Source organism: Caenorhabditis remanei, chromosome IV (genome assembly GCF_010183535.1).
Source record: "Caenorhabditis remanei strain PX506 chromosome IV, whole genome shotgun sequence".
NCBI lineage: Eukaryota > Metazoa > Nematoda > Chromadorea > Rhabditida > Rhabditidae > Caenorhabditis > Caenorhabditis remanei.
The window spans coordinates 24,397,311-24,416,946 of NC_071331.1; the positions used below are offsets into that span (position 1 = coordinate 24,397,311).

General features: G+C 41.0%; 9 protein-coding genes across 9 annotated transcripts; 4 read left to right on the forward strand and 5 right to left on the reverse strand.

Moving 5' to 3' along the window:
- Nucleotides 1–1,025: 1,025 nt before the first annotated feature.
- GCK72_016082 (uncharacterized protein) lies at nt 1,026–1,866 on the forward strand (the record flags this gene model as incomplete). Its single annotated transcript, XM_003092187.2, has 2 exons — nt 1,026–1,086; nt 1,685–1,866. 2 exons carry the CDS (start codon nt 1,026–1,028, stop codon nt 1,864–1,866), a joined length of 243 nt encoding a protein of 80 aa, XP_003092235.1.
- A 276-nt stretch (nt 1,867–2,142) lies between these two features.
- GCK72_016083 (uncharacterized protein) lies at nt 2,143–4,299 on the reverse strand (the record flags this gene model as incomplete). The annotated part of the gene is made up of 6 exons (XM_003092194.2): nt 2,143–2,371; nt 2,419–2,497; nt 2,564–2,631; nt 2,866–3,077; nt 3,134–3,328; nt 4,192–4,299. 6 exons carry the CDS (start codon nt 4,297–4,299, stop codon nt 2,143–2,145), a joined length of 891 nt encoding a protein of 296 aa, XP_003092242.2.
- GCK72_016084 (uncharacterized protein) lies at nt 2,616–5,680 on the forward strand (the record flags this gene model as incomplete). The annotated part of the gene is made up of 3 exons (XM_053731312.1): nt 2,616–2,649; nt 4,515–4,795; nt 5,468–5,680. 3 exons carry the CDS (start codon nt 2,616–2,618, stop codon nt 5,678–5,680), a joined length of 528 nt encoding a protein of 175 aa, XP_053586084.1.
- GCK72_016085 (uncharacterized protein) lies at nt 4,499–11,501 on the reverse strand (the record flags this gene model as incomplete). The annotated part of the gene is made up of 14 exons (XM_053731313.1): nt 4,499–4,699; nt 4,745–4,881; nt 5,281–5,984; nt 6,053–6,231; nt 6,511–6,688; nt 6,737–7,786; nt 8,471–9,261; nt 9,691–9,963; nt 10,015–10,116; nt 10,167–10,309; nt 10,356–10,483; nt 10,877–11,138; nt 11,185–11,391; nt 11,444–11,501. 14 exons carry the CDS (start codon nt 11,499–11,501, stop codon nt 4,499–4,501), a joined length of 4,413 nt encoding a protein of 1,470 aa, XP_053586085.1.
- Nucleotides 11,502–11,830: 329 nt separating this feature from the next.
- GCK72_016086 (uncharacterized protein) lies at nt 11,831–15,045 on the forward strand (the record flags this gene model as incomplete). The annotated part of the gene is made up of 6 exons (XM_053731314.1): nt 11,831–11,948; nt 11,994–12,065; nt 12,296–13,047; nt 13,096–13,372; nt 13,731–14,629; nt 14,908–15,045. 6 exons carry the CDS (start codon nt 11,831–11,833, stop codon nt 15,043–15,045), a joined length of 2,256 nt encoding a protein of 751 aa, XP_053586086.1.
- Nucleotides 13,092–13,304, reverse strand: GCK72_016087 (uncharacterized protein; the record flags this gene model as incomplete). The annotated part of the gene is made up of 1 exon (XM_053731315.1): nt 13,092–13,304. One exon carries the CDS (start codon nt 13,302–13,304, stop codon nt 13,092–13,094), a length of 213 nt encoding a protein of 70 aa, XP_053586087.1.
- Nucleotides 15,046–15,617: 572 nt separating the features above from the next.
- On the reverse strand, nt 15,618–17,061 carry GCK72_016088 (uncharacterized protein; the record flags this gene model as incomplete). The annotated part of the gene is made up of 4 exons (XM_053731316.1): nt 15,618–15,659; nt 15,826–16,016; nt 16,380–16,559; nt 17,001–17,061. The coding sequence occupies 4 exons, from the start codon at nt 17,059–17,061 to the stop codon at nt 15,618–15,620; spliced, it is 474 nt and encodes a 157-aa protein (XP_053586088.1).
- A 370-nt stretch (nt 17,062–17,431) lies between these two features.
- On the reverse strand, nt 17,432–18,572 carry GCK72_016089 (uncharacterized protein; the record flags this gene model as incomplete). Its single annotated transcript, XM_053731317.1, has 2 exons — nt 17,432–17,581; nt 18,252–18,572. The coding sequence occupies 2 exons, from the start codon at nt 18,570–18,572 to the stop codon at nt 17,432–17,434; spliced, it is 471 nt and encodes a 156-aa protein (XP_053586089.1).
- Nucleotides 18,273–18,581, forward strand: GCK72_016090 (uncharacterized protein; the record flags this gene model as incomplete). Its single annotated transcript, XM_053731318.1, has 1 exon — nt 18,273–18,581. One exon carries the CDS (start codon nt 18,273–18,275, stop codon nt 18,579–18,581), a length of 309 nt encoding a protein of 102 aa, XP_053586090.1.
- Between the last annotated feature and the right edge of the window lie 1,055 nt (nt 18,582–19,636).

Here is a 19,636-nt window from a genome sequence, read left to right on the forward strand (position 1 = left end):
TACTGCAAAAAATTGGATAATGAAGTGAAGAGAGATTTTTTATTTACATAAAATTTCAAGAAAATGACGGGAAAATGACTGAAAACGGTGTAAAACAGTCTTTTTAGTCAAAACACGTGGAACTTTCAGATTATTCATAGAAAATTGCGGTAGAACGAGATGAATCGAGCTAATGACCTGACTTTCTGTCGGGAGAATAGGAGAAATCGCAAAAAACCGAGCTTTACAGACGAAAAACTGGCAAAAAATATGTTCTCGACTCTTTTTCTTCTAATTTGTTGGATAGAATTGGCCAAGAGACTGTCCTTCAAAACTATAAACAAGAAAACCACTGAGTTTTCGTTCGTGGCAATCATGGTGCGCTTTTTTCCGAATTTTTGATAGAAAATTACTGCAAACTCATTATAAATCGATGAGAATCAGCTAGAAGTCAGGGATATCCGAAAAAATTAGAAGTAACACACAAAAATCTAATTTTCAGACGGGGAACTGTAAACCAGCCGATTTCTAGGGGTTTTAAGTGTATTTTTGGGCTGAAAAGTCTCGAAAATCGTTGAAAAACCTCTGAAAATGACTTAAAATCACTTTTCTCCCCGAAAATCGAGCGAAAATCACAAAAATCGCTTGTAACAGTGCAGCAACACGAAAAACTACAACGTGTCTCCGCCTCGTCTCTCGCCGGTCCGCAACACGACGTGACGGTGTTTGCGTACCGACCTGCACGGGCTGCGTGGGTGCCCCTTCAACACGCAACACTGTAGTTAAGGGGCACCCACGAAGTCGGACTGCAAGACTCTTGGCACACTGCCAAGCCCCTTACCGTATCCCCGTGGACTCCCCCGATTCTGGCAGTTGGAGGTTTTGAGGGTGTCCGTCGAAACCACGCGTCGCTAGACTGTCTGTTTCCGATTTTTCGTATTTATTTGCGGAAATTTAAAGATTTTCAGCGTTTTTCGTCCTAAATTCCTTGTTTTTTTCGAGAAAAATTGAATAATTCGAGTGTTTTTTCAGAGAAAAAGTACAAAATGGCCGATACTGGACGCAGCCCACGCCCATCCGCCGGAGGAGTCCGTCAGCGCAAAGGAGGTGAGTAATTGAGTGGAAAAATTTTAATAAACGAGTAAAGAATTGAAAAATGTAGAAAATTTTAGTTTTGGTGATAAATAAATGTCGATGAGGCTAAACACTTGTTTTTTGTGACAAATTATTGAAAAAATCCAAAGAATAAAAGAGTTTCCCAATTGAAAATAGTGTTTAGAGCAAGCGATGTGCTTTTTTGACATATTTTGTAATTCAGACACAAAATATTCAGAAATACAACTGAAAAATAAGAAAAATTGTCATAATTAAGCGATTTTTCGTCTGTCTCGAAAGTAAAATATACGAAAAACAAGAATTTTTGCTTTGCTGAGGCTAAAAAAAGTTAGCCTCAGCGAAATCTCAGTTAGCCTCAGCAAAAACGGTTTCTAGCCTATTTTTGATGGTTTTCCACTATTTTTGGCACATTTTCTTCAAGAATAATCTGATTTTACATTGAATTTGGTTGTTATTGCTAGTTTTTTCGCGATAAAACTTCTACACTAAGTATTTTTTCTCAAAAAATCCGGAATTTTAACAACTTATTAAAATTTTAGCGCATTTTCGAACAATTTCTCTACCAAATCTCATTTCTTCCCTATTCCAGGTGCGACCGCCGCCCCAGCCCGCGCTCGCGGAGGAAACAACGGAGGATTGTGGCGTTTCTACACCGAAGACTCCACCGGACTCAAGATCGGACCAGTTCCAGTGCTCGTCATGTCGCTCGTCTTCATCGCCTCCGTCTTCGTTCTTCACATCTGGGGAAAATTCACCAGAACCCGTGCTTAAGCAGTCTTCAGAAGCCTCATCGGCCACTCGTCATGGATATGGGTCACTCTTTTTTTCTGTTTTTTGATTTAATTTATATTGTCTCCTCCCTTTTCTCTCTCAACAACACCACAACCCTCCAGATGTGATTTTAATATTTAATTTATGATTCCGATTATATAAGCGAAAAAATGTATGAAAATGAAATCAAACAAATTTTGTACAAATGGAACCGAAAATCACTTTATCTTTATGCATAACAAAAAACTACAACAAAATCTATATATAATTAATTGCCTAATCGTCGAAAACTGCCATTTTCTCCTGATCCATCTGTTTCAATTTCTTCACCGCCTGCTGCCTCCACACAATTTGTTCCCTCTCCATCAGTTCCGTGACCCGAGAATCCCATTCAGCTGACGCCTTCAGCTCTTTTTCATAATCCCGTTTGAATAGTCGATAAGCATCGTTCACCGGTTTATCGATAGCCATTGCGTAGAGATGAACGACAGCGGATAGTGTTAATCTGTGAGAAATGTCGGGTTTATTAGGGGAAAAATGATTCATTTTTACCCAGAAGACACTCCTAATCCGACCGCCTTCATTGATCCGATAAGGCCAAGTGGAAATGTGAAAACACCTCCGACTATTGCTACAAATAGTAACTATTATCAATTTGTCTGTTTTATACCTGTGTGTAGTAAACACGCCGTCGCACCTGATATCGCTGGGAAGTACCAAGAGGCGAACTTGTCACGGTAGGCCGTCACATGGGTCGTCAGGAATCTGGAAATAGTGGAATTAGTAAGAAAAATTGCGAAAAAAAAACGATAAAATGAGCGAAAATTTGGTTTTTAACATTTTGCTGACTATGAGGATAACCGATTTTTGCTGAGGCTAACTGGGATTTTGCTGAGGCTAACTGAGATTTTTGCTGAGGCTAACTGAGATTTTTGCTGAGGCTAACTGAGATTTTACTGAGGCTAACTTTTTTAGCCTCAGCAAAACCTCAAAACTCACACAATAGATCCCGAAATCAGTGCACACTTGAATCCGGTGCCAAATCCGCCTTTCGCAAATCTCACAATCGCATAATCGATTTTTCGTTTCACCGCATCGCTGGGACTCAGATATTTTCTGCCGACGTTGTTTGTCTCGTAGGCGTGACGTGCTTGGGCGTATCCGGTGGCTCCGCCCACCAAGAATCCACCAAGAAATGACATTCGAACTACCTGGAAAAGAGAAATATTTTTGGAGGTTTTGGGTGATTTTCTGAAAATTAGCGTACCCTCATTGTGACATCCTTTTCCATCGCATTCTGTCGTTCATAAATTGCCCAAACCCGTTCCCATCCTGTCTTTGGTATCACTTCTGTATGATCTATCACTTTTGGAGCTACTATTGCGGCGACTGAGCTAGTTGTGGGTTGAGGGGAGGCGACTGGAGACGGTGGAGTGGGCGGAGTCACGTTCGGGTGTAGAATCTGCGAAAATCGATAAATTTGAGGCGATTTTAAGGTGATTTAAGGGATTTTCAGTGGAAAAATTAGGCCACGCCCACTTTTGCTCGATTTCTACAAATTTGGGTCATTTTTGAGCAGGTTTGAGCGAATTTCAGCGTTCAAAATTGGATTTTAAACTACAAAAAAGTTTTTTCTTGCAAATTCTTGCTTGATTTCATCCAATTTGGGTCATTTTTAGAGAACGATAAGCTAAAAAGTAAATTTGAGCAAAAGCTCTGGCTACGCCCACTTTTTGTATGTTTAAATAAGGCATTTTCGGTTTTTCGAACATAATCAAGACATTATTGACCATACTTGCAACGGGCCGGGCCGGGCCGGGCCGGGCCGATTTGAGAATTTTCACCGGCCCGGCCCGGCCCGGCCCGGCCCGGTCGGCCCGGGTCACAGTACAAAAATTTGAAAATTTGAATTTTTTTGAAAATTTTTTATTTTTTCGCAAAAAAGTCGATTTTTTCGCAAAAAAGTCGAATTTTCGACTATGTTTTTACATATCGATAAAACTCAAGTTTACATAGGATTTTTGACTATTTTTGATGAAAATTTCAAAAAATTTCGAAAAATTTTGTGAAAAAGTTGTGCTCATTTTTTGACTCCGGGCCGACCGGGCCGGGCCGGGCCGGCAACTTTCTCTACCGGCCCGGCCCGACGGGCCGAGCCGGGCCGGGCCGATATTTTGCAAGTCTGTTATTGACTGAAAATGACAGAAAATTCCCGATTTTTGAAGAAATTTCAGCATTAAAATCGAATTTGCGCGTACAAAATGAACTGTTTTAAGATAAAAACCGGTTTTTTTCTCGCAAATTCTCATTTTTCCCTCTACTAACAACTCGTTCTGCTGGATTCGTCGCTTCCGGCGATCCACCTTTCCATCCCAACCACTCCCACCATCCAACTGTATTACTACTGCTATTTGGTGGCTTCTGTTCTGTCATAACACCAGCTGAAAATAAAATAATTAAGCTGAAATTAGGCTGAAAAATTAGAAAAATTGAGATAAAAATCGCGAGGAAACGATGGAAATCTGAGAGTAAAAAGGCAACAATTATATATTTAATTTTCAAAAAAAAAACAAAAGGAAGTCCAGAAATTCAACAAAAATGTGCAGAGTTATTAAAGAAAAAAGAAAAATAATTAATTAATTTTCGAGATCATCATTGGCATGAGTTCGATATTGTGGAAGATTCTGGAGAATTTTTCCAGTGCATCGACAGTTGGATAGATGTAAACGACCAATTCAAGATCAGTTGGTGGAGAGAATGGAGAACTCATTTTGGTCGATGGGAAGAACTTTTTGACGACGTTCAGGCATTCGAGATGCTCGAGGAGGGAGATCTGAAAACAAAAATAGCGTCGAAGGCGCCCCAGCTTCTTGCTTACAATTTCACGAACGGCGACTGGTTGAATTGCGAATTCGTAATTGCTGATGACGTCTTTCATTTGAATTCCGACTTTTCCGATGATTAGAAGAAGGATGCTTTCAGTAATCCAGCGGACGACGGGCAGGGAAATTGTGCCTAAAAACAATTTGAATTGGCTTAAATTGAGAACTTTCATGTTTTTAAGCAAAAAATGTTGAATTTTATGCGAAAATCTGCAATTTATCAAAAAATAGACAGAACCCATTTTGCTGAGGCTAAGGAGTTTTGTTGAGGCTAACTGAGATTTTGCTGAGGCTAACTGAGATTTTGCTGAGGCTAACTGAGATTTTGCTGAGGCTAACTGAGATTTTGCTGAGGCTAAGCAGTTTTCAGTCATAAAAGGCGTTTTGAACCGTTTTTTCTCGGTTTTCATCAACTTTTATGTAGCAAAATCGAAAAACCGAGTTGTTTCAGTGATGTTTCTGACAATTTCAACAGAAAAAAGAAATTTTAACTCAATTTTGAGAGTTTTTCTTTCCCCCATCAATTTCTCACCTTCTGGAGACACCCATGGTCTCGGACACCATCTGTTCTCTCCCAACTGCACCGTCCAACACGCCTCATACTCATTGCTAACCCATCTCTTATCGTCCACTCCAACCGCCAAAATCTGTCTAACCTCATTCAATTCTGCGACAATTTGTTCAATGCGTTCTAATGGAATTTTCACTTTCTTTTTCAGTTCGGCTATCGTGATTCCCGTCGGGCGGGAAGCCTTGATGACGTGGCAAATCGCACGGATTTCACGTCTTTTATCAAGTTCGAACTTATTGTTCTGAATGTATTCATCAAGTGTCATAGTGGGCGTGGCATCTCTCGAATTGTCCAAAAACTTGAGAACCTTGTCAATGCTCGCTTCGGTGGTGGTGGTGACGTCGTCTTCAATGGATTCTGAATTCTTCACCAAATTCACTCGAATCTTCTCAAAGTGTAAATCCGCAGATTCCAAATATCGAATCTTCTTTATAGTCTCATCATTCTCCACTTTGCAGAACGCATCCAATATGTCACCGTCTACATCCATTTCCAGAAAATGTTTATCCGAATAGAAGGCCGTCGAAGCGGCTATGACGACTTCCGGTCCATCACCATGTAGTTCGATGGATTCTGGAGCTTTCGGATCGTTGACTTCATCTAGAAGACGTCCGGACCCTTCCACAAGGTCAGAATGACAGCGATGCGCGAAGAAGTGACGGAAACTGAAAAAGTTTTTTTTTCAGAAAAAACCCTAAACTGAGGGGGCGGAGTCTTGGGAGAGGAAACTCACTAGTAAGACAACGTGGCATCTTTTTTATTCGCCAACTCCGCGACGGCTTCTAGCGTACGACTTCTGGAGACAAGACCATCACTTCTGAGACTTTGAAGAACTGTTTGGAGTACCGCGGGTGGCACTTGTTCGAGCATCGCCTCGGGAACCGCCCCATTTTTGGAATGGATGAGAACGCTCTGAAAAATTTGGTTTGATTAACTAAAAATCTGAAAATTTCGGGAAAAACGAAGCCAAAACTGGTTAAAATGAGAGTAAATCTATTTTTTAATTTGCAGAGGCTAAAAAAGTTTTCTGAGGCTAACTGGGATTTTGCTGAGGCTAACTGAGAATTTGCTGAGGCTAACTGAGATTTTGCTGAGGCTAACTGAGATTTTGTTGAGGCTAACTTTTTCTATTGTATTTTTCCGATTTTCCGACAAAAAGCTCATGTTTTCTCAGTTTTTCCCACAACTCACAATCAAAATATTCGCAGCGACACAGTGTTGAATATGTCCATAACTGATAGGTTTCTGGGATCGGTAGGGGCAAGCGTTGGATACAGTAATCTCTTTAGTGACAGATACATTTCCAGCTTCCAGGAATAATTTGAAATTTTTGTCGGACATTGAGGTGGGCGGGATTCTGTTGTTATCGCTGAAAAAAACGCAATTAATTTCTGGGTTTTTCCTTATGAAAACTAACACAAAAAGAAGTCGCATGGCTGTTCTGAACGCCGCCTTAAAGAAATCGGTCTTCGACTGCCCAGGAACAACCGGCGATGAGCAGAGCTCCGATCTCAACCTTCTCATCTCGGGGAACGTCGACAAATTCCTCACAACTCTCTGTAGATAAGCCAATCGATTGGTTCTCACGAGCTCCCGGACTCCACACGCCATCAAGCTCTGCACTGTTTTGTTACGGCTCTCCGGCACGAATTCATGCATAAGGTCACGGAGTACTGTAGGATCCAACCAGAATCTGTAGACAGGATTCAGAAAGAATCCAACAGCACGGATAAGAATCAGCTGGTCTCTTTCCTTCGGGGAGAAACGACAACGGACGGAAATTCGAGCGGAAGAGCTCACTAGGTCAACACTGTCCAATTTTCGTTTTTTGGGTTTCAACTTTTTGGAGCTAGTGGAGGGGGTGGAGCTAATAATGGATTTCGAAGCGCCACCGAATTTTTTGATCATTTTTGGAGGGTATTCCACTTTCAGCTTGTTCGATGCACTTTTCATAGAATCTTTATCCGTTAGGGAGAGTCTTGTGAAGTTATTCCAGTCTTTGTGAACTGACCGAACTCGCTTCTCAATTTCTCGCTTCATTTCATCGGAACATTTCCGGAATTTCGTTATAAACCAAGCAACCACTACATGCGGTACGGTACAGATATCCCAGTGACGTTTCAGATGAAGAAAGAGGGCGGAGTCGAAACCGGCGACACCGTCAGTGAGAACACGTGGGTAGAGCTCTTGGATATTGGAAACCTGATCGTGTTCGATGATTTTACGGTCGAAACATCCGTTTGAGTATTGGCGGTGACGAGATTCGTATTTTGAATCGCCTTGATCCATATCTAGACGAAAACCCAATGGAGTCGATTGGACTATTGCACGAAGATGATGCCAGTAGAGGGTTACGTCGGTTCGAGTGTCGAATTCATACTCGTATCTCACATAGAATCCCTGTTCGACTGGTGGGATGACGGCAGTGTAGGATTTGGTGCTTGTGGAGGTGTCGTAGAGATGCGTTCTGGAAAAAAATTGATTAATTTTCACTCAAAAAGTTGGAAAATGTGTTGTTTTTAGGAGTTTTTAACGAAAAAGCGATTTTTGCATTAAAAAAAATGGTTTCAAAAGTTAGCCTCAGCAAAGTTCAAGTTAGCCTCAGCAATAATCGCTTAGCCTCAGCAATAATCGCTTAGCCTCAGCTTAATCTCAGTTAGCCTCAGCAAATTTTCAGTTAGCCTCAGCAAATTTTCAGTTAGCCTCAGCAAAATCTCAGTTAGCCTCAGTAAAAGATCAAAATCACTCTAAAAACCTGATTTATCGCTTAAAACCCCGATTATAGGTTTAGAAACCCGATTTTTTGATTAAAAACTCGATTTTTTGTTTAAAAATCTGCTTTCTCGTTCAAAAACCCGATCTTTCGTTCAAAAACCGATTTTTTGTTAAAAACCCCGATTTTTGGTTTAAATAACTCGATTCTTTGTTTAAAAATCCGATTTTTGCTTTTAAAACTCAATTTTTGGTTAAAAAAACTCAATTTTTGATTTAAAAACTCAATTTTTGCTTTTAAAACTCAATTTTTGATTTAAAAACTCAATTTTTGCTTTTAAAACTCAATTTTTGGTTTAAAAACTCAATTTTTGCTTTTAAAACTCAATTTTTGGTTAGAAAAACTCAATTTTTGGTTCAAAAACCCGAATTTTCTCACTTTTTCGCAACATAGAACATTTCCGACGCCGCTCCCGGGAATCGTCTAACCGATGGGTTCGGTCCAAGAGCCACCAATCCCATAGCTCCAAGAGTGAACAAAGCATGCTGCAATTGCTTATGAATCTTCTTATCTTTCATCAATATCTCGCGCGTTTCCACAGGAAGATATCCAATTGGCAGGTGTCGTTTGACTGGGTCAGTTAGATAGCTCATTAGGAATGCGCGGTCGATAGTGGTAGGCACATAGTTAGCCAGGACGAACACAGAGAGTGGCATCGCAGCAAGAAAATCCTGAACCATAAACCATCCCCTATCAATTCCATCGTATTTCGGTTGTGGTGGCATATAACGGTATGGTGACTCCTCGTCGAAATAGACATGAGCCGCGTACTCATTCAGCGATGGCCACTTGTCGAACGCCTTGGTTGGTGGGAAAATATCAAAGAGGCTGGGTTTTGTATCCTCAGGATGACCGTATACAAAGTGATAAGCCATCTCGTGAAGTATCAATAACCGAATCGTTTTTCCTTGGTATCCTAGAGTGTCCCGTCCGAAATAGTAGGCACTTGATCGTTTATTCTGGACTGGAACTGTTGGATTCTTCGCGAACAACTTCTGCATGGCCATCTTCGGGTCTTCCTCTGGAATCTCTTGGTCTCCGTCGACACCGTCCGGATTCTCTGCCACGCCGTCATTCACAGTTTCATCGAGTTGGGAATCGTCGAGGATGGTGTCGTCTGGATCATCTTCTTCGGGTTCATCGGGTTCCACGTCATCTCTCATGTTTCGCTGGAACTTAGGAATTTTTGAGAAAAGTAATGTTAAGCTGAGAGGATTTTTGGATAATGACAATAGCTATAAAAAAGAACATTTTTTCGTCCAAAAACAGACATTTTGAGCCAAAAATTTGCTCTTTAAGACAAATTTAAAGTTAAGAAAAGTTTGCTGAGGCAAAAGATGTTTTGCTGAGGCTAACTGAAATTTTGCTGAGGCTAAGGATTTTTACTGAGGCTAAGGATTTTTACTGAGGCTAACTGAGAATTTACTGAGGCTAACTGAGATTTTGCTGAGGCTAAGCGAAATTGCGTCATTTTAGCTTAAATCTTCGTATTTTCAGCTGAAATAACCGGTTTTGAACGCATTTTCTGATTAAAAATCTTATTTTTCTCGGTCATTTCAACCATTTCATTTTTTTTTCAGCCATCAATCTTCACTTACTCCTTTCCAACTATTCCTGACGGTTTGAAGTCTGAAGAAGTGATATCTATCCTTAATCGTCCGGTTTCTCGTTAAATCCTCATCAATCGTTCCCATTTTTTCATCGAATTCTGTCAAAATTTTGCTCTCTTCCAGCCGTTTCTTTGCGACTCGAAGCTGGCCATGCGGGAAGACACGCCCTTCTCTGTGATAGGAATCGAGGACTTCTTGTATAGTTTTTTGGACTTCTTCGTCGTCGACCCTTGTTATTTCTCCGTGGGTGACGATTTGGACCTGGAAATTATCACATTTTAATGAAATTCTATTCCACCCAGATTCCTGTACCGGATGATTAACATTATCCGATCGAACCTTCGCATCCCAAACCCTAGCCAATCCCTTATTCTGAAGCGCTAGCAGACATTTCATCACGGATTTTTTGTCGATCTGAAAAAAATCCGTTATTTTTCAAATTATCCTTGATTGCGAAAACCCACTTGAAACTTGTATCCATCGGCCATTTCCAACTCATAGATATACTTAATAACCTTATTTATCGTCACCACAACTCGCAATTCATTTATCATTTTTAATAGACGATTGAATCGTTTCAGAGTGATGTCACTGACGCGAAGGGTGTCTGAAAATATATTTTTATTTTTAGAATTGAAAAAATAGTTACTCACTGAGCTTCTTGTCTGGGAACTTGATGACTTCTCCGATTTTGAACGGGCATGGAATACCGGAAAGTTCTTGGAACTCGCGGAGTAATACTTCGAATTTCTCGGGTTGCTCGCTTTCTTTCCAGTAGAATCTGAATAAAAATGTGTTAAAAACTTATATAATTGCAAGAAATGAGCCGAAAATCGTTTGCTGAGGCTAAGTGAGATTTTGCTGAGGCTAACTGAGAATTTGCTGAGGCTAAGGATTTTTGTTGAGGCTAACTGAAGTTTTGCTGAGGCTAAGTGAGATTTTGCTGAGGCTAACTTTGAGTTTGCTGAGGCTAACTGAGATTTTGCTGAGACTAAGGTGAAATCTGGCAAAAAACCTCGAAAAACGGGGCGAAAATTGAAAAAATATACAATTTATGTGAGAAAACCATCATTTTTTCAAAATTTCAAACTGAAAATGTGATATTTCTAGTTGAAATTCCACTTTTTTAAAAATAAAAACCAAGAAAAAATGATTTTCCAGTCTAAAACTCTACCTAATAGTTCTAATTTTTCCATTCATCTTCTGAAATTGTCCAACATGTTCCGGATGCTCACTCGTACAATTCGCCAACAAATTCGACACTTTTCTTCCACCAGACTTTGTCGTGGCATCATAACCGATTGCCTGACCGATTTCTGATCTACCCAACCCCTCTGAACCACATTCTCGGATAGTAGTCAGAATAATATCACTGGGAAGACGATAGGTATTTTGAGGCGTCCATCGTTGTGGTACGAATGGCATGTAGCTGTTGGCTGGAATTTTTTATTTCGATAAAAATTAATTTTTTCTAAAACTAACTGCTATCGTGCTTAAAATGATATGGACTGTACGTATTCACTGGAGCCGCCCGTTTTCGACTTTTTCCTGGAGTTTTTTCCTCTGTGAGATCTGCTACTTCCTCTTGCATTTCTACATCATTCTCCGCTGAATCTGCTAAAACTTCGATGTCATCATTTGCACTGTCTTCATCGTGTGAAATTTCATAGTCAGAGGATTCTACTTCTTCTGAAAAATTAGTAAAATGTTGCTTTGAACAATCAATAACTGAAAACCCCACTTTTTAGACTTCTCCTTGGAGTTTTTGACGTCTGTGGCTCGGAATCTGAGTCGTCCATCTGTAATTTTTGATTTTAGAAGAAAACCTGAAGAGAAACCACTAGTTTTCTTTAAAATAAATAGATTTATTTGTTTGAAAAAATGAAAAAAACGAGAAATGCGTCAGTTCACGAATATCGCGCCTTCCTTTCTGGTTTGCGCGTTTTTCGTGCCTCGGCTCCAATATGTTTTAAAACAGAAAATAACAATTTAAAATTGAATTTTACTGATTCCAGACCCGAAAATAACGTTCTAAAAGGTGTGAAAATGTATAAAACGCATGAATTATTACTGAAACACCCTGCAACTCACTAAAAATCAATAAAAATCAAATGACGCAATTTCAGACATGCATCTTCTTCTAAAAACAGGAACACCGCAACGGCTCAGTGTCTTCTTTCACCGAACACAAGATTATCACACGTCGATTCAAAGATTCTCGTCAATTTTACCACAGATTTTGAATGGTAAACGGAAAATTTTGGTAGAAATTGTTATAGTTTTGCTTTCAGCTCGTCAATTTCCACAGAGGAGAGCTCGCCCGAAAGAGGAGAAGGCAGCAAATACAGAGAATGATCAGAAAAGTAAGAAAATGAAACATTTAGAGCGAAAAAGCTGAAAATTGCGAAAAAACTGAGATTTTATTGAGGCTAACTGAAGTTTTGCTGAGGCTAACTGAGATTTTGCTGAGGCTAACTGAAGTTTTGCTGAGGCTAACTGAGATTTTGCGGAGGCTAACTTTTTTTTAAATGGAATTTTTCCCGATTTTCGCAAAAATTTTTCCCGATTTTCGCAAAAATTTCCTCATTTTCAGCCTTCAAAAATCCATGGATCGAAATCTCATGGAGCTCAAAAGGACACCGAGAGACCAAAGAAGAAGTCAAAGAGTCGAGTGAAGGTGGCGGTGGAAACGGCGGAAAAGACGATGATCCGCGCAAGAAATTGATGGAAAAAATGAAAAGATGGCTAGCGATTTCCCTATTCGCTTATGGAGTTCTATTCATGCTCTCTCCTAAAACTTCAGGCGGAGTTACAGCTGACAAGATTTCCTGGAGTGAATTTATCAATGAGTTACTGCCAACAGGACAAATTTATCGAATTATTGTACTCCCTGAGAAGGATATCGCTTATCTCTATGTCTATGATACAGGAGCGAAAAATTCAAAAGGAGAACGACTTGCGAACATGTATAGAGTAGGGATACCATCGGTAGCAAGATTCGAGACAGAAGTCCGTGCTGCCGAGGCGGCGCTAGGTCTCCCACCAGAGCACTGGACACAAATTGAGTTTAAACGATCTGAAAATATCGCTCAATGGATCACAATTATCTTCCTGGGCGGTCTACTCATCGGCGGATTTCTGTTATTCAAAAAAATGAAGGGATCTTTCAATATGACTGATATCATGTCTAATATGACGAAAGGAAAATTCACAGTTATCGATCCACACAGTGCGGAGGGGAAAAAACAGCTGAAAATCAAGTTTAAGGATGTCGCTGGTTGTAGTGAGGCGAAAGTGGAGATTCGTGAGTTTGTGGATTATTTGAAGAATCCTGGCAGGTTTACGGTGAGTTTTTGCGAAAAAATGGCGAAAAATCTTATTTCATTCCTTCAGAAACTCGGTGCCAAGCTGCCACGTGGCGCTCTCCTCACCGGACCGCCCGGATGTGGTAAAACTCTTCTCGCAAAGGCTCTCGCCGCGGAATCCACTGTCCCATTCATCTCAATGAATGGTTCGGAGTTTGTGGAGGTGATTGGTGGTCTGGGTGCGTCGAGAATTCGTGGTTTATTCAAAGAAGCACGCTCACGGTCTCCTTGTATCATTTATATCGATGAGATTGATGCGATCGGAAAGAAGAGAAACGAGGGAAATGGTGCAGGCGGATTTGGAGGTTAATTTGGAGTATTTTGAGCTAAAAATCTGGAAAAAACGGTGAAAAATGAACCTAATTGAGTGAATTTTGAGTTTTGTTGAGGCTAAGCGATTTTTGCTGAGGCTAACTGAGATTTTGCTGAGGCTAACTGTGATTTTGCTGAGGCTAAGCGGTTTTGCTGAGGCTAACTGACATTTTGCTAATGCTAACTGAGATTTTGCTGATAGTGAGGCTAACTGAGATTTTGCTGAGGCTAAGTGAGATTTTGCTGAGGCTAACTGATTTTACTGAGGCTAACTTTTTTCTCGTAAAAAACCCAATTTTCACCGTTTTTCATGGTTTTTCCTCATTTTCAATAAAAATCTTATATTTCCAGGCGGTTCCGGTGAAGAGGAGCAAACACTCAATCAACTTCTCGTCGAAATGGACGGAATGGGATCCGGGAACGGTGTTGTCGTGTTGGCATCCACAAACCGTGCCGATGTTCTCGATAAGGCCTTGTTACGACCGGGACGATTTGACAGACACATTTCGATTGATCTACCAACAATGATCGAGAGAAAGGATATGTTCGAGTTGTACATGCGGAAGATTAAGCTAGACCACGCCCCTCAAGAGTATTCTCAACGATTGTCGGCGATGACACCCGGATTTTCTGGTGCTGATATCATGAATGTCTGTAACGAGTCAGCGATCCGTGCGGCGTCGAATAAATCCCGTGTGGTGACGATTAAGGACGTGGAATATGCATTGGATAGAGTGTTAGCTGGATCAGAGAAGAGAAGTAGGAGTTTGGTGGAGGAGGAGAGAGAAGTGGTGGCTTATCACGAAGCAGGCCATGCCCTCGTCGGATGGATGCTTGAACACACAGATGCTCTCCTGAAAGTCACTATTATCCCGAGAACCTCTGCGGCTCTCGGATTCGCGCAGTATTCGCCACGTGACAAAAAACTGTTTGCGAAGGAGGAGTTGTTCGATAGAATGTGTATGATGCTTGGTGGTCGATGCGCTGAGAATCTGAAATTCGGACGAATCACTTCGGGTGCACAAGACGATCTTCAAAAAGTGACGAAATCCGCGTACGCTCAAGTGAAATTATATGGAATGAGTGCGAATGTCGGACCGCTTTCGTTCCCTAACACCGAGGGATTTCAGATTAAACCGTACTCGAAGAAATTTGGAGCAATGTTTGACCAGGAGGCGTCATTGATTGTGGCGAAGGCGCATGAGGAGACGACGAAGTTGATTAGGGATAATATGGATAAGCTGGAAACGGTAAACACCTTGAAAAATGTGCTCAAAATTGAGTTAAACGTCATTTTTCTGTTGAAATTGTCAGAAACATTGCTGGAAAAACTCGATTTCTCGATTTTATTACATAAAAACTGATGAAAATCGATAAAAACAGTCCAAAAAGCGTGTAATGACTGAAAAATGCTTAGCCTCAGCAAATTCTCAGTTAGCCTCAGCAAATTCTCAGTTAGCCTCAGCAAAATCTCAGTTAGCCTCAGTAAATTCTCAGTTAGCCTCAACAAAATATTGCATCATTCCAGATCGCTCAAGCGCTTCTAAAACGTGAAGTTCTCAATTACGACGACGTGAAACAACTGATCGGAACCCCGAAATTCGGAGACAAACATGTGATTGATATGGTGGAGAATGTGTTGCCGAAGGAGGACGCTCTCAATTAATTTCTCTAATTTTTTCTTGTTTTCCTGTAATTTTTCTGCTCTTTTGACGGGTTCTTCACTTGTTATCATATTTGTTTTTATTAGGAAATATAGAATAGATCTACTCAATGTACAGCCATCCTACAAACAACTTCCAAATCCTTCTGATTTTTGAAGAATGTCTCTCGAATTTCCGCTTCAGAAATCTGAATTATAGTCAGCGGTATCAATAGAAGCTGAGCACATCGATTGGATCCCGACTGGAAAACTCGGGCCGCATGGTTTTCCGCCAGTATCTGCATAGCACCGATTTGAGTGGCGAGGATGTCTTGCTTGGATTCCAGCCGGCCGTCTTCTGCAAAATTTGGCAAAATTTTCGATTGTCGTCGCGTTTATCACCGCCCTAGCTCCTTGAATTCCTAGTGCGAGCATGGCTAAGTGGATAACGCTTTTGCCCTCGGCACCATGGGTCGGGGGTTCGATTCCCACCCGTACCAAAACTTTTTTTGCTTATTTTTATTCATTTTTACCTGCTCTATAAATCAAAACCACTGTGATTGCCCACTGTTCCACCACATTTAGATTCAAATTTTTTATTGTTTTATAGGTGGATCGCAGCTTTTCGTTGGTGCAGTCTGAAATATTCATTGGAAAAAAAAAGTAACAAAATTTTTTTTGACCTACCATTAATAAGGTTAGCCCCCGGTTGGCATATAATATGGAATAGAAATAAGGAATGCCAGCAATTGGAAAAAATTATCTGAAAATCTTTTTGAATTTTTCGCAATGGAGCGCACTTACCCTCCGATCAGAAGCGGGGAAAGTGTTGGCTGGCGGTAGGGATGACCACCAATGGATTACTGTAGATAGACAGGTGATAGGGTCTTGTGGTTGGTCGATGGGGGTTAGCACTTTCAGTTTTTTGGGTTTCAGGGGAGAAGGACGAGTTGGTGTAGGAGTTTCTGGCGGGATGAGACGTTCATGTTGGACGGCTGGAAGGAAAATGAGGTGTATCTCAAAAGTGAGCGGAGCTAGAAAAAAGTTGATAATTAGTAAAATGTAGAGCGGAAAATTTGAAGTATTTTACTAGTTGACAACTTTTTGATAACTCTACACCCTGAGGAGATACGGGCGGTCAAAGCTTACTGAAGAGAAATGGGAGACGCAGAGAAACGAGAGCGCTCTAGCTGCCTGCGTCTTACCCAGCTTCAACCGCCCGTACCTTCTCAGGTTTTGGTGCTATTAAAAAGTTTTCAACTAACAAAATACTCCAAATTTCAAGAGCTACATTTTTGTAGTTGACAACTTTTTGATAGCTCGTCAGGATTTTGAGATACAACGCAAGAAACACTCACCGTGCCGATTCATGGAAACCGCCAGACACTTTTGAAATCGACACGCTTGACACTGATTCCGACGGATTACGTCAATGACACAACGTTTAGTCTCTTTGCAAGTGTAACGGAGGTTTCGACGGATGGAACGTTTGAAGAATCCACGACATCCGTCACAGGAGAGCACTCCGTAGTGGCGGCCTGCAAAAAAGGGAATGTATCTTAAAAACGGAAGTAGCTAGTAAAAAGTTGGTAACTAGTAAAATGTAGCGCTTAAAATTCTGCATATTTTATTAGTTGACTACTTTTTGTTAGCGCTTAACCCTGAGGAGATACGGGCGGTCAAAGTAAAGTTTCCGGGAGAGAAGATGAGAGAGCGCTCTAGCTGTCTACGTTTCTCCCCACCTTTCACCGTCCGTATCTCCTCAGGGTGTAGAACTATCAAAAAGTTGTCAACTAATAAAATTTTGCGCTTAAAATTTTACGTATTTTTGTAGTTGACAACTTTTTTCTAGCTACTTCCATTTTTAAGATATCACGCTTTAAATTTAGTGCTCATAGAGAGAGGGAGGGAGAGACGCAGACAACGAGACACTCTCGTTTCTCTGCGTCTCTCCCCTCCTCTACTCTCTCAAGATTTACCTGACGCTCGATCTCCACAAACCCGACATATTGGCGGCTCCGGACCACAGAGCATAAGCATTTTTAAGAAATTTTGGAAAACAATTTTTCGAGAATTTTTTTTGTTGAAAAAAGTAGGCGTGGCTTAGAAAATGAAGTGGTGGGGACTTCTGAAGTATCCGGGGGCCAGAGGATTATCCTTTTGGTGTCTTTGTCGTCAAAGAGAAGAGAAAAAGCTAGGTCAATCAACGTGGGAATATTTTTTATGGAGAGGGGACCACTGACATTTGAGTAGGGAGACGCGGATTATCCGCCGTTGGAGGGCTTTGGTCTTACTGTAGCAATCGGGAAGACGTGAAGAAGTTTCAAAGTTTTAAAAAATTTCAAAAAAAATTTATTCAAAAAATTTTTATTCTGACAATTTTCGATAGGTAACTGCGCTCCACCGCATTTTATACAATTCTGGTGACGTCGATCGATTTGTAGATCTCAAATGTTCCGTCTCGAACAGGGGTACACGGAGTGATCTCCTCGTCTTTGATCTCAATGTTGACTTGGGGTGCACAGTTGTGTTGGATACGGAGGTAGAGCTCGTAGCAGTCCTGGAAATTGGGAAAAATTAAAAAATCTTAAAATTAAAAACATGTAAATTGTAGAGCTTGAAATTCTGCACATTTTATTAGTTGACAGTTTTTTGATAGGAGTTAGCGGACGCGAGATATAAGGGGTACAAAAATGGGCGGTGCAGAGAAAAGAGAGTGTTGCCTTGCGTCTTTGACCGCCCGTATCTCTTTGGGCTTTGGCGCTAGCAAAAAGTTATCAACTAGTAAAATGTAGCTCTTGAAATTTGGATTGTTTTACCAGTTGACAACTTTTTGATAGCTTTACACCCCGAGGAGATACAGGCGGTCAAAAGTGGGAAGAAACGCAGACTGCAAGAGCACTCGTGTTTCTCTGCGTTTCTCTCCAACTTCAACAGCTTGTATCTCCTCAGGGTTTGGTGCTAGCAAAACGTTGTCAACTACTAAAATGTAGCTCTTGAAATTTGGAGTATTTTATCAGTTGACAACTTTTTGATAGCTCTACACACCGAGGAGATACGGGCGGTCAAAGGTGTAGAAAGACGCAGACAGCTAGAGCGCTCTCGTTTCTCTGCGTCTCTCCCTAACTTCCACCGCCCGTATCTCCTCAGGGTTTGGTGCTATCAAAAAACTTCCAACTAATAAAATACTCCAAATTTTCTGCTCTACAATTCCACCCCCCTTGACTTACATTACCAATAAACCCATCTCCATGATCCACAGCCTCAATTCGAAACTCGATCGGGTACCTATCATAGTACATTGTCAAATTCTGTGTCAAATGATCGTCGTTCCATCGTTCGCCGAGAGCACTGTCACTCTCCCACAACTCGACCCATTTCACGTATTTCGCCTGATCCTCGTTTTCCTTTGGCCAGTCGCAATGGAGTTTTCCGGTCACTACGAAGTGCGTCGTGATGTTATCTTTCTTCTCCCTCCAGGCGTCGGTTGGGGTGACGAGGAAGAGGACCAGAAGGAGGAGGAGGATGGGACCAAAATATTGAGAAGACATTGCTACTGATTTTGGTTATATGATTTGAGAGATTTAGAGATAGGCGGTCTTTTATACTGTCCTCCACGTCATGCCACCCCCGTGGGAGGTTGGGGTTACACGCTAGAAATTCCAAAATTTGAATCAAGGACGGGTTGCCACGTCAAAAACCTTAATTTACTAAAATTTTTTGAACTAAAAATCACAGAATTTGAGTTAAAATGAAAGGAAATTGAAAAAATGAAAAATAAAGTCCCTAACCATGTCTTCTAAATGAACTATCTATTTCATGCCAAATGTTCTCAAATTCCGCCCTAAATCGATATCTCTTCCTAAGACACCTCAAATTCATTTTTCATATCGTTTCTTTTAATATCAATTTTCCCTTTCTGTTTTCTATATGAACTTTAATTTGTAAAAAAAAAGGTCGCTTTACATCAAAAACGCCCGTATCTCCATAGGGTGTAAAGCTAGTAAAAAGTTGTCAATTTGTAAAATGTAGAGCTTAAAATTCTACACATTTTACTAATTGACAACTTTTTGATAGCACCAAACCCAGAGGAGATACGAGCGGTTGAAGTTTGGAGAGACGCAGACAGCTAGAGTGCTCTCGTTTCTCTGCGTCTCTCACCTTCTCTACCCGAAAACTTCAACCGCCCGTATCTCCTTAGGGTTTGGTGCTATCAAAAAGTTGTCAATTAGTAAAATGTGTAAAATTTTAAGCTCTACATTTTCCTAATTGACAACTTTTTGATTGAAGCAACCCCTGAGAAGATACTGGCGGTTGAAGTTGAGTTCCATTCCACATTTAGAGCGCGCACCATCTAATTTCCCAGAAGGTGCGCGCTCTGAGATGCTCGCGCACCATCTGTCTGAGTGCGTACGGTGAATGCTCGATCATCGATTCCATTCTGTCTTTTTGACCGCCTACTGAATGGCTGGTCCCTTATTGATTTTTCTAGAATTCTAATTTACCCCCCCCCATGCCATCCCCACTGTTTTCCAATCCCACCGTCCTCCAACTTCTGGGCAACGTGGCGACCAGATCCCTGATTCCGATGTTGTCCTCCAGACATGTGTACAAT